The 16,259-nt window shown below is 38.2% G+C and overlaps 1 protein-coding gene across 8 annotated transcripts in view; it reads left to right on the top strand.

Moving 5' to 3' along the window:
• The window catches only part of TTC29 (tetratricopeptide repeat domain 29), a 241,384-nt gene that overhangs the window by 143,253 nt on the left and 81,872 nt on the right, over positions 1-16,259 (top strand). For 7 of the 8 annotated variants that reach the window (XR_004740611.3, XR_004740610.3, XR_004740609.3 and 4 more), the window contains one exon: positions 3,466-3,694. Coding sequence is in view for 4 of the 8 variants with exons in the window: in XM_078367843.1 (XP_078223969.1) it covers positions 3,466-3,694 (229 nt within the window). In the remaining 4 variants the exon portion in view is untranslated. Of the gene's footprint in view, positions 1-3,465; positions 3,695-5,209; positions 10,171-16,259 lie in introns of those variants that run through there. The other variant, XM_035292869.2, reaches the window with a different exon arrangement.

A 16,259-nucleotide genomic window follows, 5' to 3' on the forward strand; every position in this document is an offset into this window, starting at 1 on the left:
CTGCCTTAATTTCATTATTTACCCAGTAGTAATTCAGGAGCAGGTTGTTCAGTTTCCATGTAGTTTTGTCATTTTGAGTGAGTTTCTTAATCCTGAGTTCTAATTTAATTTCACTGTTGTCTGAGAGACTGTTTGTTCTGATTTCCATTCTTTTGCATTTGTTGAGAAGTGTTCTACTTCCAATTATGTGGTCAATTTTAGAGTAAGTGTGATGTGGTGCTGAGAAGAATGTATATTCTGTTGATTTAATGTGGAGAGTTCTGTAGATGTCTATTAGGTCTGCTTGGTTCAGAGCTGAGTTCAAGTCCTTAACATTCTTGTTAATTTTCTGTCTTGTTGATCTGTCTAATATTGACAGTGGAGTGTTAAAGTCTCCCATTATTATTGTGTGGGAGTCTACATCTCTTTGTAGGTCTCTAAGAACTGGCTTTCTGATTCTTGGTGCTCCTGTATTAGGTGTGTATAAATTTAGGGTAGCTAGCTCTTCTTGTTACATTGATCTTTCTACCTTTAAGTAGTGCCCTTTTTTGTCTCTTTTTTCATTGTTGGTTTAAAGTCTGTTTTGTCAGAGACTAGGATTGCAACCGCTTCCTTTTTTTTCTTTGCTTTCCATTTGCTTGGTAAATATTTCTCCATCCCTTTATTTTGAGCCTGTGTGTGTCTTTGCATGTGAGATACGTCTCCTGAATACAGTATACCAATGAGTCTTGACTCTTCATACAATTTGCCAGTCTATGTTTTTTAATTGGGGTATTTAACTCATTTACATTTAAGGTTAATATTATTATGTGTGAATTTGATCTTGCCATTATGATGCTAGATGGTTATTTTGCTCATTAGTTGATGCAGTTTCTTTATAGTGTCAATGGTCTTTACAATTTGGTATGTTTTTGCAGTGCCTGGTACCGCTTTTTTTCTTCTTCCATATTTAGTGCTTTCTTTAGGAGCTCTTGTAAGTAGGGCCTGATGGTGACAAAATCTCTCAGCATTTGCTTGTCTGCAAAGGATTTTATTTCTCCTTTGCTTATGTAGCTTAGTTGGCTGGATATAAAATTCTGAGTTGAAAATTCTTTTCCTTAAGAATGTTGAATATTTGCCCCACTCTCTTCTGTCTTGTAGGGTTTTTGCAGAGAGAGCTGCTGTTGGGCTTCCCTTTGTGGGTAACCTGACCTTTCTCTCTGGCTGACCTTAACATTTTTTCCTTCTTTTCAACCTTGGTGAATCTAACGATTATGTATGTTGGGTTGCTCTTCTTGAGGAGTATCTTTGTGGTGTTCTCTGTATATCCTGAATTTGAATGTTGACCTGCCTTGCTAGGTTGGGGAAGTTCTCATGCATAATATCCTGAAGAGGATATTCCAACTTGGTTCCATTCTCCCAGTCACATTCAGGTACTGATCAAATGTAGGTTTAGTCTTTTCACATAGTGCCATATTTCTTGGAGGCTTTGTTCATTCCATTTCATTCTTTTTTCTCTAATCTTGTCTTTATACTTTATTTCATTAAGTTGATCTCCAATCTCTGATATCCTTTCTTTCACTTAATCAATTTGGCTCTTGATACTTGTGTATGCTTCACGAAGTTCTCATGCTGTTTTTCAGCTCCATCATATCATTTACGTTCTTCTCTAAACTGGTTAATTAGTTAGCAATTTGTCTAACCATTTTTCAAGGTTTTTAGCTTCCTTGCATTGGGTTAGAACATGCTCCTTTAGCTCAGAGGAGTTTGTTATTATGTACCCTCTGAAGCCTTCTTCTGTCAATTCATCAAACTGATTCTCCATCCAATTTTGTTCCCTTGCTGGCAAGGAGTTGTGATCCTTTGGAGGAGAAGAGGCATTCTGGTTTTAGAAATTTTCAGCCTTTTTGCACTGGTTTTTCCCCGTCTTTGAGGATTTATCTACCTTTGGTCTTTGATGTTGGTGACCTTTGGATGGAGTTTTTGTGTGGACATCTTTTTTGTTGATACTGATGCTATTTCTTTCTGTTTGTTAGTTTTCCTTCTAACATTCAGGCCCCTCTGCTGCAGGTCTGCTGGAGTTTGCTGGAGGCCCACTCCAGACCCTGTTTGCCTGGGTATCACCAGCGGAGGCTGCAGAACAACAAGATTGCTGTCTGTTCCTTCCTCTAGAAGCTATAGGACCCCCACCAGATGTCACCCAAAGCTCTCCTGTATGAGGTGTCTCTCAACCCCTGCTGGGAGATGTCTCCAAGTCAGGAGGCACATAGGTCAGGGACCCACATGAGGAGGCAGTCTGTCCCTTCACAGAGCCCAAGCACTCTGCTGGGAGATCCCCTGCTGTCTTCAGAGCCAGGAGGCAGGGATGTTTAAGTCTGATGAAGCTGTGCCCGCAGCCAACCTTTCCCCCAGGTTCTCTGTCAGAGGGAGATGGGAGTTTTATCTATTAGTCGCTGACTGGGGCTGCTGCCTTTCTTGCAGAGATGCCCTGCCCAGAGCAGAGGAATCTAAAGAGTCAGTCTGGCTACAGTGGCTTTGCAGAGCTGAGGTGGGCTCTGCCGGGTTTGAACTTCCTGGCAGCTTTGTTTACACTGTGAAGGGAAAACTGCTTACTCAAGCCTCAGTAATGGCAGACACCCCTCCCCCAACAAAGCTCAAGTGTCCCAGGTAGACTTCAGACTGCTGTGCTGGCAAGGAGAATTTCAAGCCAATAGATCTTAGCTTGCTGGGCTCTGTGGGGGTGGGATCCACTGAGCTAGACCACTTGGCTCCCTGGCTTCAGCCGCCCTTCCAGGGCAGTGAATGATTCTCTCTCACTGATGTTCCAGGTGCCATTGGGGTATGAAGAAAACCTGCTGCACCTAGCTCAGTGTCTTCCCTGTTTTGTGCTTGACACCCAGGGCCCTGGTGTTGTTGGAACTGGAGGGAATCTCTTGGTTTGCAGGTTGCAAAGACCATGGGAAAAGTGTAGTATTTGGGCTGGAATGCACCCTTCCTTATGGCACAGTCCCTCATGGCTTCCCTTGGCTAGGGGAGGGAGTTCCCCAGACCCTTGCACTTCCCAGGTGAGGCAACACCCACCCTGCTTCAGCTTGTCCTCCGTGGGCTGTGCCCATCTAACTAGTCCCAATGGGATGAGCCAGGTACCTCAGTTGGAAATGCAGAAATCACTGGCCTCTGTGTTGATCTCGCTGGGAGCTGCAGACCAGAGGTGTTTCTATTCAGCCATCTTGACAGCCGCCACAGAACTTAAGTCCGATATAACTTAGTTTAATAGATACAACTTTCCTACTAAGTTAATTTCAAGATACTGAATGGTGAGTAATCACAGGTCTTTTAAAGAACCTTATCCTAACAGCCTGCTTGCCATCCTTTTCTTCTTGACTATAAACTGTGTAACTGTGGAAAGGTTAGTGTGAGTGTGGGACATGCAAGGATAAGGTTAGAAAATATGTGAAATGGTGACATTAAAAGTAATAAAGAAAATTATTTCTCTTTCCTTTTTAGGGACACTACAAGAAAGCTTCTGAATGCTTTCAGCAAGCTTTTGACACAGCATTAGAGCTAATGAGCATGCCTCTGATGGACGAGACAGAAGTCCACTATGGAATAGCAAAAGCTCATCAGATGATGCTTACAGTGAACAACTACATAGAGTCTGCAGATCTTACCAGCCTCAATTCCCTGCTCTCATGGAAGGAGCGCAGAGGTGACATTGAATCTGATCCAGTTACTGGTAAGGCACTGGTTTTTAGAACACTTTAATTTTCATATCATTCTTAATCATTAAGTACTTTCATTGGAAAGGTTTACTCAAATGTTGGTGATTTTAATTTGATTGGTAAGTTTCATTTTATGAATCCATTACTACAAGCAGGTTGGATATATTTTTGTGCTAAATTATACCTTCGATGTTTAAGAGAAGCATAAAATAGTGGTAATAATGTGGTGTACCTGATAAATCATCATTCTCATGCTGTTTTTTCTTTTTTCATCAGTCATCTTAGTCAACACTATGTACCGATGAGGCATAAGAAATGTGAAATGAGCCCATGGTTTTTTAGTATGCTCAGTGTTATACCTTACTGAAAAGAGTGACTATTGATGAGCACCGATTTGTCTTATGCTCATACTTCACTGATGATAATTTTCCAATTTTTTATCAGTTTGACTTTGAATATTAATTTAGAAAATAGTTGGTATTAATCTTTCTCAAATCTACTTTTTTTCCTACATCCTTCTTTATATGAAGAATTCTATTTAAAATAGTGCATTAAAAACAAATAACTAGAAGGGATTCAGGGGTCAGTATTATGTGTCAACTAGGCTTGGCTCTGGTCCCCAGTTAAGAACTTTAGAATGGGATATCTTAAAAATCAAAACAAATAAAATAAAAGCAATACTGCCTATGACAGACTTTAGGGTTTATTTTATTTGCTTGAAAATCAAACTTTTTAAAGTAAAAATATTTTAAATATTTTTGACCTAACTCAAATGGAATCATAAGGCAAATCTTTTGTAATGTAAAGACGTGTCTTCTATTTGATTTGAGCTCTTTGTGTTCCCTGTTGGTCATTTAGATGAAACAACAATCTATTTTAGTATTTATTTTCTCCATATAATACATTGTAAAAACTAGCAAATCAAGCACAAATGAGTTTTGTTAACTTTTTTAGGTGGGTAGAATATTACTTAACTACTCACTGTCCTCTAGTTATAAAATAAGGAAAGATCTTCTTCCAAATACATCCATAGTAAGAGAAAACAAGATGATACCTTTAAAAAATGGCAGCTTGTTGAATTTCAGTCTATTAAAACACCCCCAAGGTCCTATTGTGCTTAGTTCAGCATGCTGTCTTGTCATCACGTGTTTGAGAGTTCTGTAATTTTGAGTTATGTATCCTTCAGATTCTCATATTTTCTGCCCAGAATGGGCAGAAGAAGCATAAAACATAGGAAACATGACCCATATTAGATGACTTATTCTGACAAAGGTTTAGTAGAAGATAAGTGAAGCTACTCACATTTTCAGATTTATTTTGGATAAACTTCAGCCATCTCAATGGTAATTATGAAAAAAAATTCCTGAAAAAGTATCTTCTGATCAGATCTATGTCTATTGAGGCAATCCTGAATTTTGCTTTTAAAAAAGTCTCTTTTGCTTTTCTTTATTCTGTCAAATTATTTATTTTTCTATACTTTGTATGTTTTATTTCCCTGTTTTCATGTGGTCATATTTTTTTTCCAACAGGACTTAGGAGCAGAACAAAAGCATATCAAAATATTATTCAGACATTGAAAACTCAGCTATTTGTATGGTAGAGGGAGGCAGATTAAGTTTTTCAGAATGCTATAAAATAAAACACTCCCTTGCTGATTTATTTTGCCTAGATTAGAAATATATGAATGGATGAGCCACAACATTATAAAACTGAAAAATAGGCCGGGCGCGGTGGCTCAACCCTGTAATCCCAGCACTTTGGGAGGCCAAGGCAGGTGGATCACGAGATCAAGAGATCGAGACCATCCTGGTTAATATGGTGAAACCCCATCTCTACTAAAAATACAAAAAATTAGCTGGTCATGGTGGCACGTGCCTGTAATCCCAGCTACTCAGGAGGCTGAGGCAGGAGAATTGCCTGAAACCCAGGAGGCGGAGGTTGCGGTGAGCCCGAGATTGAGCCATTGCACTCCAGCCTGAGAAACAAGAGCAAAACTCCGTCTAAAAAAAAAAAAAAACAAAAAACAAAAAAAAAACAAAACGGAACCTTTGGGATCCAAGTATAAGTGAGAAATTAATTCTCATACTACTGGCATGTTTGACATTTTTAGGGGTAGCCATTCTTTTTTGAAATATAACCTGTAGGATATTTTCAAACACATTTGTTTACATAGACATGTTTTTTTTTAGTTCAAAAGACACTAAATTCTGCCTTAAAGTGCTTCAGAAATACTTCTTGATCCCTAACCCTTAAGACTATCTCTGCTCTGCTCAAAAATCTTCCTCGGCTCTCCACAGCCTCTTCATTAAATATAAGCTTCTCAACCTTTTCTGACCACCTCCCTTCCCTGCCCTCTGCCACTCCCCTGACCCCTGACACACCACATACCTTATTATCACTGACTTTCAGCTCTAGCCCCAACCAGGAAAATCTTGCTCATTTTGCAAGGTCATTCTCAAATGCTGAAACCTTCCATGATGCCCTCCCACTTGAATGTGATCTCTTCTCGGTCCCCCATTGAATGTCGTTCATTTCTTTCCACCCACTTTGCATTTGGCATATTCTATATCCTACCACAGCCATTTCTGTAATCGCCTTAACTGTCTGATTAAGGGTGAAAGTCTCTTGAAAACAGGTCCTGGCTCTTGGTATTCCCTACAAAAGAAGACACGATGTTTGACATCTACTAGGTACCAAGTAAATATTTATTGAATTAAATAGAATTCAAAACGAGTATGTATGTATGCCCTAATCATAAGCTGGTTTGCATTAACTACTGTTTAAAACAAAATTCATAGTTTCCCCATCTTCTTGAAAATCTTGTGATCCAACACTGCATTTTGATTACCATCCGATTATCACATGAATGAAGGACGACACTCATCCAACATGATGTCAACAAAATGAAAAAATACAAAAATATTATTTGGAAATCTGAGCAGCTTTTAAGTTTTCAACTTTTGCCTTTCTTCTAAGAAGAGGCATCTTTAATCTTGCCATTGAAGGGTCCCATGTATTCAGAAAAAAAGCAGATCAAAGATCTGAAAGATACATTTTAAAAGCTGTGCAGTTATCTTCACCTCTGAGACTTCCATCCTCCAAACAAATCATTAGCTCAGAGAGCAGGCAATATTCTTTTAAGCAGAGGAACATGACCCCCTAAGGGAATAGAGCAGTGAGAGCACTCAGGTCTCTAGATGAAATAGAACGGTGACTCACCAGCAATCATCTCTCATCTTTATACCTTTCAGAGGGAACACAGCAAATACCAGCACCTTCATTCTATTCTAACACTCTTAGATATGGTTAAAATGATTGCTTATTCTTCCTTTCCAATATTAAAATAAGAATAGATTATCCTCTCAAACTTAGGGGTTTAGAAGAAATTCAAATTTACTGCAGTTTAATAAAATTGTTCATTTTAAAGCAACTGAAATTGGTTGGCTCCAAAAGGCTTAAGGGCCTATGAATTTCTGCTGATTTCTCCAAAATATGGTTTACTTTCCTTACTAGAGCTATAGAGCTATTATCTCTACAATCAAGAATTTTTTTTAAAATGAAAGGCTCATTCATCTGGCCTTTAGAGCTCTCAGACCCACATGTGGAACAGTAACACAGAAACAAAAGCTTTCCTTATTCAACTTAATAGCAATGTTAACCTAGAAATGTAATTATAGCCATTTAAACACCAACATTGTTAACCACTTCACTGATAATAATTATCAGCAACATGGTTTTAATGTACTGTCTTATTGTAGCCAAATGTAAATGTTATTAGAGAAATAAGATGCAAATCCTGACTACAGAAATATAGTAGATTAAAGTGGTGACAGTCATTACTTAAAGACACTATTTTCTACAAAATGGCATGTAAAGGTTCCTTTAGTGGAAATGATATGATTCTAGGCTTATAAATCATTTAATATTCTTAAAATAAATGATCAAAACCATGACTTTATCTCACAGTCTTGGTTTATGTTGGCTTCATGTTGAGCCCTGGGCTTAACGTTGAGTCATGCTTTTGTAACCTGTTCCTTACTTGTATTTTTCTTCACGAACTCAACCCTTTAAAAGATAAAATATGAAAAAAAGTCACATTCACAAATGAGTCCTCAGCTTTTATTACAATCAGCTACTTCTGGTGGTTAATAACTTTAATAATGGGCAGGAAGTCATGGAATTAGCCAAAAATTCAGCAAGCAAGTAAGTTTCATCCATCTTATATCATCACAGAGCAACTCTCTGTCTCTATTAATGTTTTCAAAACCAAGACAAAGAAAAAGAAGAGTCTGGTGAAAAATATGACTGCCTCAAAGTTCACCTGCTGGCAGCTTGGTTTCATTCAGAGAGGCTATTAGTGAAGAGTCCAGTGATCTGAGTTCCAACATCATATTGAGCACTAATTAGCTTTGTGACTTTCAGCAAAAGACTTCATTTCATCTCCTTAGCCTGTTACCTGAGGTTCAAAATATATGTTGATAAGATGCCCCTGGAACTGACCGTGATTTCTCAGTAAGAGCATCTTTCTAACTAAATATGGTATTTTGTAGTCTTTAAGAGTATAATCTAGATGTTTATGAGCATTTTATTTGTTGTTTTTCTCCCTACAAACATTGGCTTCTGTGAGTTTCCACAAAAGAAAACGTACTACTTTTATTATACATTAAACAACTGAGGAAGACCAAGTGTATTTGATCCTTCTGCTAGAATTTATAATAAAGAAGTTTCTAGCTATCTGATGTCTATGCAGTTTTACTTTTCCCTGGTTGGCACTGTTGAGGTTGCTAGTTGTAGTGAACTATTTTATCTGAAGACTTTTAATTTATCGTCCTTTATTCAACCCTGTGTCTTACTTCTCCGTAGCATTTCCTCAACCCTGCCCTATCCCCCACTGTTCCTGGAGCTCCTGATTTCTGAATATGCCTGCATTTCTCCTCATGATTATCCCTCTTCATACACTTCAGTTTGTGACTATCTCTTCCCTCTTAAATCTGTTGCCACTCCTATATCCTCTTTCCATCTTCTGAAAATGACTTAAAATCTTGAGCTTTTTTTGAGTTTTATAACGTCATGAAATAATTGAATCATGTGGCACCAAGGAAATCACTTGGCACACAGTTTTTATTTTCCAGTGTCCTCGGGTCCAGTGCAGTCATGCAATAATAATCCAAAAGATGACATGGATCTATAATCTAGTTCTCTAGAATTCTAGTCCAAGGCACTTTACAGGTGTTGCCCTTTCTTATATATCACTTTAGAGTTAGTATAAGCTGTGTCTAATATTTTTTAAAATTACATTTTAAATTAAAGTGTGGATAAAAATATTCATAATAAAAGGAAACAGTAAGACTCTACCTCTGGCCAAGAGAGGGTAAGAGGGACAAGATTTACCCTCCTGCAAAACATGTAAGACAACTGTTGAAGGTGGGCAGTGGGCAGCACTGGGCAGTGATTCCCGAGGAAGGGGAAACAAAGGAACTGAGCTTCATGATGGTCCTGGGGCACTGCCTGGAGAAAGTTCCCAGGCCTTAGCATGGGGAGGGGAGCCAAGGCAGAGCCCAGCAGACTTCTTGAGTTAAGAAGACTGAACTGAGCTCAAGGAGGCCAATGTTGCTAAAGTTCACAACAAAGAAAAGAAACATTGAAAAGAGCTGCACGGAGAGCTCCAGAGCCCTGCAATCTTCAATTGAGTACTGATCAGTGTGTGCATGTGAAGAACTTGCTGATGGCCAGAGAAAGTACTTCCCAAAATGATCAGAGACCATAATTCCTTAAGCATAAACAGAGCTGGGAATAGTTTGCATTCCTACCAGCCAGAATGGGGCATTGGGAGGAGTGGGAAAAAAATTAGCTCTAGATGTAAGGTTGCTTTGGTCCCACCTAGCAAAGCTTAGAAGCAAATTTCAAAGGATTAAACTGTTCTCATCATCACTGGTCATTAGAGAAATGCAAATCAAAACTGCTTTGAGATAGCATCTCACTCCAGTGAGAATGGCGATCATTAAAAAATCTGGAGACAACAGATGCTGGAGAGGATGTGGAAAAATAGGAACACTTTTATACTGTTGGTGGGAGTGTAAATTAGTTCAACCATTGTGGAAGACAGTGTGGAGATTCCTCAAGGACCTAGACATAGAAATTCCATTTGACCCAACAATCCCATTACTGGGTATGTATCCAAAGGACTATAAATCGTTCTGCTATAAGGACACATGCACACGAATGTTCATTGCAGCACTGTTTACAATAGCAGAGACCTGGAACCAACCCAAATGCCCATCGATGATAGACTGGACAGAAAAAATGTGGCACATATACACCATGGAATACTATGCAGCCATAAAAATGATGAGTTCATGTCCTTTGTGGGGATATGGATGAACCTGGAAATCATCATTCTCAGCAAACTGACACAAAAACAGAAAATCAAACACCGCATGTTCTCACTCATAGCTGGATGTTGAACAACAAGAACACATGGACACAGGGAGGGGAGCACTAAACAATGGGGTCTGTTGAGGGGTATAGGGGAGGGACAGCGGGGGGGTGGGGAGTTGGGGAGAGATAGCATGGGGAGAAATGCCAGATATAGGTGAAGGGGAGGAAGGCAGCAAATCACACTGCCATGTGTGTACCTATGCAACAATCTCACATGTTCTTCACATGTACCCCAAAACCTAAAATGCAATAAAAATAAATAAATAAGTAAATAAAAATAAAATAACTGTTCTCAAACAACTTAACTGAATCCTAGAACAAAACTCAGGAATATTTATAGGATTAAAAAATATGTAGCATCCAAAAAAATAAAATTCCCTGGGTTTGGCATCCAATCATAATTACCTAGATGTTCCAAGAAGCAGGAAGATATGACTCAAATGGGGAGAGAATAAATAAACAGAAGCAGACCAAGAAATGACACAGATAATGGAATTAGCAGACAAGGAGCATAAAACAGCTATTAAAACTATAGTTCGTGTGTTTGAGGAGGTAGTAGGAGCTTGAGGAGTCATGGAAGAAATGAAATGTCCGAGATGAACAATAAACTTAATGGGATTTGCAGCAGATTACACAATGCAAAGGCAAAGGTTAGTGAATTTGAAGACATAGCAACAGAAATGAAACTATCCACAGTGAAATACAGAGAAAAAGTAATGAACAGAGCATGCCAGAGAACTGTGGGTCAACTTCAAGAAGCCTAATATATGAACAAGCTGTAGGCTCCAAAGGAGAGAAAAAAGAAGAGAGAACAAAATATATATATTTCCCAAAGTAATCAATCGCCAGTTGTTTTACAGATTTGACTTGAAAACCAAAAGCTGGAATTTAAGAGGCTTAATAAACCCTCAGCAAAAGAGACATAAAGAAAATAAATCCAGGCATACCGTAATCACAGTGCCTGAAATTAATGACAAAAAGAAACATCTTAAAGTAGCCAGAGTGAGGTGGGAGAGGAAGGACACTTTACACATGGAGATAGGACACAGAAAAGGACAGAAAGTTCGTTGTAAAAATTACAGTTCAGAAGAAGGTATTTAAAGTACTGAAATAAAAAAATAATCGTCAAACCTAGAATTGTATACTCAGTGGAAATATCTTTCAAAAACTTAGACAAGATAAAGCTTTTGTCAGGCATACAAAAGCTGAGAGATTTAATCACCAAACATCAGTACAATAAATGTTAAAGTCCTACACACTGAAGGAAAATGAATCCAGTTTGAAATCTGCATCTGTGCAAAGAAATGAAGAACCTGAAAATTAGAAATATATCAGTAAAAATAAAATACTTTTCCATTCTTAATTTACTTTAAACACAATTGACCATTTAATGCAAACAAATAATGCATTGCAGGGTTTATAACAAATGTGGAAGTAAATGTAAATTAAATAGAGAAATCTGATTTTGTAAAGGCACCTTCAGTTTCCACCAGGCAGACAACTGCCAGCCTGGAGACCGCCATAGCTCGATACTTGAACTGAATGTTGTCAGTGCTCATCAGTCTCTTCTTTGAGAACCCACTGTTTTAACACCCAAATCTCATTGCCTGGTTGTTCAGTTCCTTTTTAAAAGGGATTTGTTTTTAATTTTGATCTTGTTGGTTTTTTTTCCCCTTAGATTGCAAAAACTTTATCTGGCTTAGGATAGGTGATGTATTTTGATCCTGGGCACTTTGGGGCCCAAATCATCACAGCCTCCTGCACAGAGGAGGCTTTTAATATTGGCTTTGTGGGTTTTAATGGCTTTCTTTCTATTTACTATGAGAAATTGTTTCAGGCTCATGGTATACATCTTTGCACCCAGATCTGGAATCCACCATTTCTACAAGGAACCCCAAAAAAAGAAATTTTTGAAAAAGCAAAAGCAACTTCTAAAAATATAAAAATAAATAAATAAGTAAATAAATAAAGCCAATGATCCTAAATATGTACCCTTGGTGATATAATCACACAGAAATGATGAATTCCAGTTGGCTTTAAAACAGAGAAATTTGTTCAATAAATTTGTCCAATAATCTCTTAATGGACACTATCCTAAAAGATGCCTCCTGCCCAAAAAATCTAAAATTTTTCAGTAGTCCTGTTACTGCTGTTGAGGTTGCTATTATTATTTATGGGACTCTGATGTATGGTTTAGGAGACTTTAAATGGATAATTACTTAATATACTAAGTCTTTTATTCACAGTGTCCCTATGGACTAAGATTCTCACATTGTATAAGCTTCCCCATTCGAAAATTGGGGTGCAACAGAGGTGATTAGATTATAGAATCTCTGAATTCCTTTTTTGTTCTTTAAATCTGTGATTCTTAGGTTTCTGAGAAAATCCTTATGCTTTTAAGTTTTATTTTGCTCTAATTGAATTTAAGGTAATCCAAAAAAAAACCCCAAAAGAATTATTATGGGTTTTAAAGCATTATTCTCCTTGATATGATTTGCAATAATTCCATACAAATAACTCCTTTACATTGTTTCTGCCATGATATTGCAAGTATATCAACATATGACAGTGGGGATGGAGGTGGGAAAAAATAAAGGTTTATGAAATGAATCATCACATCATCTCAAACAAAAGTACTTCAGAATTCCTTAGTTATACCCTAGAATAACACTTCTTTAAGAATTTCTGGAGCAAGAAACTGAAATAGAGAATTCAGAAAAACCCTAAAGAGATAAGTCTGTACATTTGGAGAAGGCATATTTCAGTGATTGGAAGTCTTCTTTGACTATAGCCTCCAGTTGCTGGGCAGGCAGGAATTTGGACTTTGAAGTCAGTCAATTCATCTTTTCATTTGAATCCCAGCTCCTCCCCTCCATAGCTGATGGACCTGGGTAACTTTACCTCTGTTCCCTCACCGATAAAAGGAAGATGACAGTTCCCCCCTCACAAAGTTGCCTTGAAGATCCACTGACAAAATGCACCTATCAGCCACCTGCCTAGTGGCCATTGCCCGACTTCTTACCAGCCAAAGGAATCCTGACTGTTTTTCTCTCCTCAAGGTTCCATGTCCTTAAAGGAAAGTAAGGCCCTTCTTGATCCGTAGCGGTTGAATATTTACTATATAATCCAGTCACTTTGATCTCATTATACTTGCCAAGTGACAACTTCAGGAAGGATATGTGACACAACCCCAATTAACCATATGAGAAGAAAATCTTCTGATGAATTCCTGAGATTTTCTTCATTCCTAAAAGGGAGCACAGGATAAGGAATTCCCCTTCTCCTGATTTACAAGTTGATGTGTGAATATGTGATGCCTGGAGCTGCCGTGGCCAACTTGCAACTGAGCTGTCAAAGTGCTGAGGATGGCAACGAGAAAGCACAGAAGGAATCAGATGCCTAATGAGTTCCCTGCATGCCAAAGTCACCAACCCTGGAATTACCACCACTACTTTTTATTAATGTGACATAAATGTCCCTATTTCTTTTTTATTTTAGTATTTTTAATTGACAAAACAAATTATTTATATTTATAATGTACAACATAATGTTTTGAAACGTGTTTATTGTGCAATGTCTCAATTAAGCTTATAATTTTTTTTTGGAAGAAGAACACAAACTCTACTATCTTATGGATTTTCTAAAAACAATACATTGGCCAGGTGCAGTGGCTCACGCCTATAATCCCAGAACTTTGGGAGGCCGAGGTGGGTGAATCACTTGAGGTCAGGAATTCAAGATCAGCCTGGCCAACATGGTGAAAACCCATCTCTGCTAAAAATACAAAAATGAGGTGGGCATGGTGGCAGCACCTGTAATCCCAGCTACTTGGGAGGCTGAGGCACGAGAATTGCTTGAACCCAGGAGATGGAGGTTACAGTGATCTGAGATGGGCATGGTGGTGGGCACCTGTAATTCCAGCTACTGGGTAGGCTGAGGCATGAGAATTGCTTGAACTCAGGAGGCCGAGGCTGCAGTGAGCTGAGATCACGTCATTGCACTCCAGCCTCGGTGATTAGAGCGAAACTCCATGAAGAAAGAAAGAGAGGAAAAGAGGGAGGGAGGGAGGAAGGAAGGAAGGAAGGAAGGAAGGAAGGAAGGAAGGAAGGAAGGAAGGAAGGAAGGAAGGAAGGAAGGCCACAATACATTGTTATTAACTATAGACACTATGTTGTCCAGTAGATCTATTAAACTTATTCCTCCTATCTGACCGATACGTTGTATCCTTTGGCCAACATCTCCTCCTCCCATCCCCAAATTTTTCTATTTCTTAAGCCATTGTTAACTGCTTTTGTTTAAAAAAACTTGTATCTGGTGAAATCCCGTATCTATTTTAAAAAAAAAGAAAGAAAGAAAGAAAGAAAAAACTTGTATGTAACAAAAAGTAGTGACAACACATTATCTATCACTGAGAAACAACTGTGCTCATTACTGTGGTCCCAGCTGCTGGCACCATTCCTGGCACATAATAATGCTCGAGGAAAACCAAAACTGTGCAACTATTTGTTGAACAATAGGTGTTTAAAATAGAATTTTAGTAAATATTTTTAAGCATTAGGCAAAATCTCAAAATCTGATATGCTTTCTAAATTTAAAAAATGCCTTGTGTTCTAAATGTACTTATTCCTCCTCCCCACTTAACTCCTTTCCTATTGAGAACACCCATTCCTTCAGAGTATCAAAGTTATGAATGTAGCTAGGAAGAAATCAAATTGAACTGATTCCTCACCAAATTATGCCTCAAAGTGCTTTAACCTATTCAGAGCAATTAGGGTGTTTTTAAATGTTGGAAGATTACCTATGGCCAGAACTTGGGACAGTTGTAATATTGTATGTAATTGCAATCGTTCATGCAGTGTGGGGCAAGATAATTATGGATAATGAGGCCAATACATGGATCCGTCTTATAAAAGTTGGGAATCTGCCTTTAAATTCAACTTCAGTAAGCTGTCCTGAATTTCAAAGCTTTCCTTTATTTAACATGAATCTACATCCCCCTTTTTGGAAAAAAAAAGTCATTAGAATTTATATTAAGAAAAATGTGTATGCGATATTTTTAAAAGGAATTTTTAAATGACAGATTACTCTCTGATGAATCTGATGAAAGCTAAGGGGTCTCTTTCCAGAAAACATACAACTATGGCATATGCAGTTGACTTGAATGACTCAGGTTTGAGCCACATACATCCACTCAAAAGCAGATATTCTTCCATCTCTGCCATCCCTGAGATAGCAAGACCAATCCTTTCTCTTCATGCTCTTCACAATTTTCTTAGTAACATTTTATTTTCTCTAGCTTACTTTATTGTAAGAGTACAATGTATAACACATACAACATGCAAATTATATATTAATAGACCATTCATGTTCTCAGTAAAGCTTCCAGTTAACAGTAGGCTATTAGCAGTTATATTTTGGGGCAGTCAAAAGTTATATGCAGATTTTCCACTGCAGCAGGGTCAGCACCCCTAGCCCCTGCATTTTTCAAGGGTCAACTGCAATTTCAGAGAGTTCAGTAACCATTGATTAAATAGGTAGAAATGACAGGCGCTTACAAGTATCTGATTCTTTTCTGTCACATGGAAGATTGCACTTCCCAGTCCCTTGCAACTGGACAGGGCTCTAGGACTGACTAGGTCTGGCCGATGGACTTCGGTCAAAGTCACTTCTGGCTTAAGCATAGGAGACTGTATGTGAGACTGCGGCTGATTATTTCTCTGTTACAGTGATTGTGCAGAAAGCCTTATTAAAAATAATAGAATGACCATATCAAAGCAGTCTGGATAACTAAATCTCCAGTTGGAGAACATTTACACAGAAAGTCACTCATAGCAGCAGCAGACCTTTTGTGAACACAGAATAATCCTTTTTTTGTGACAAATCACTGAGATCTTCAGACTTCGTTACCACAGCCTCGTTTAGCCTGTCCTAACGCCAAATGCTTCAGGATTCTTCATCATGACTCCCAAGACGTCAGCAGTGGAAACTTCAGTGGGAAAACTGGGACAGCCATGAATTGTATGATGATTTAAGAAATGTACATTTTTAGGTTGTTGGTCTGTGTGAGATTCTTTTAGAGGAAGAGACTCTTGAAATCCTTCATTTGTACTTCAATTTCTAGTCACAGAAAACGAGTTTGAT

The sequence above is a fragment of the Callithrix jacchus genome, chromosome 3, assembly GCF_049354715.1.
Source record: "Callithrix jacchus isolate 240 chromosome 3, calJac240_pri, whole genome shotgun sequence".
Classification (NCBI taxonomy): domain Eukaryota; kingdom Metazoa; phylum Chordata; class Mammalia; order Primates; family Cebidae; genus Callithrix; species Callithrix jacchus.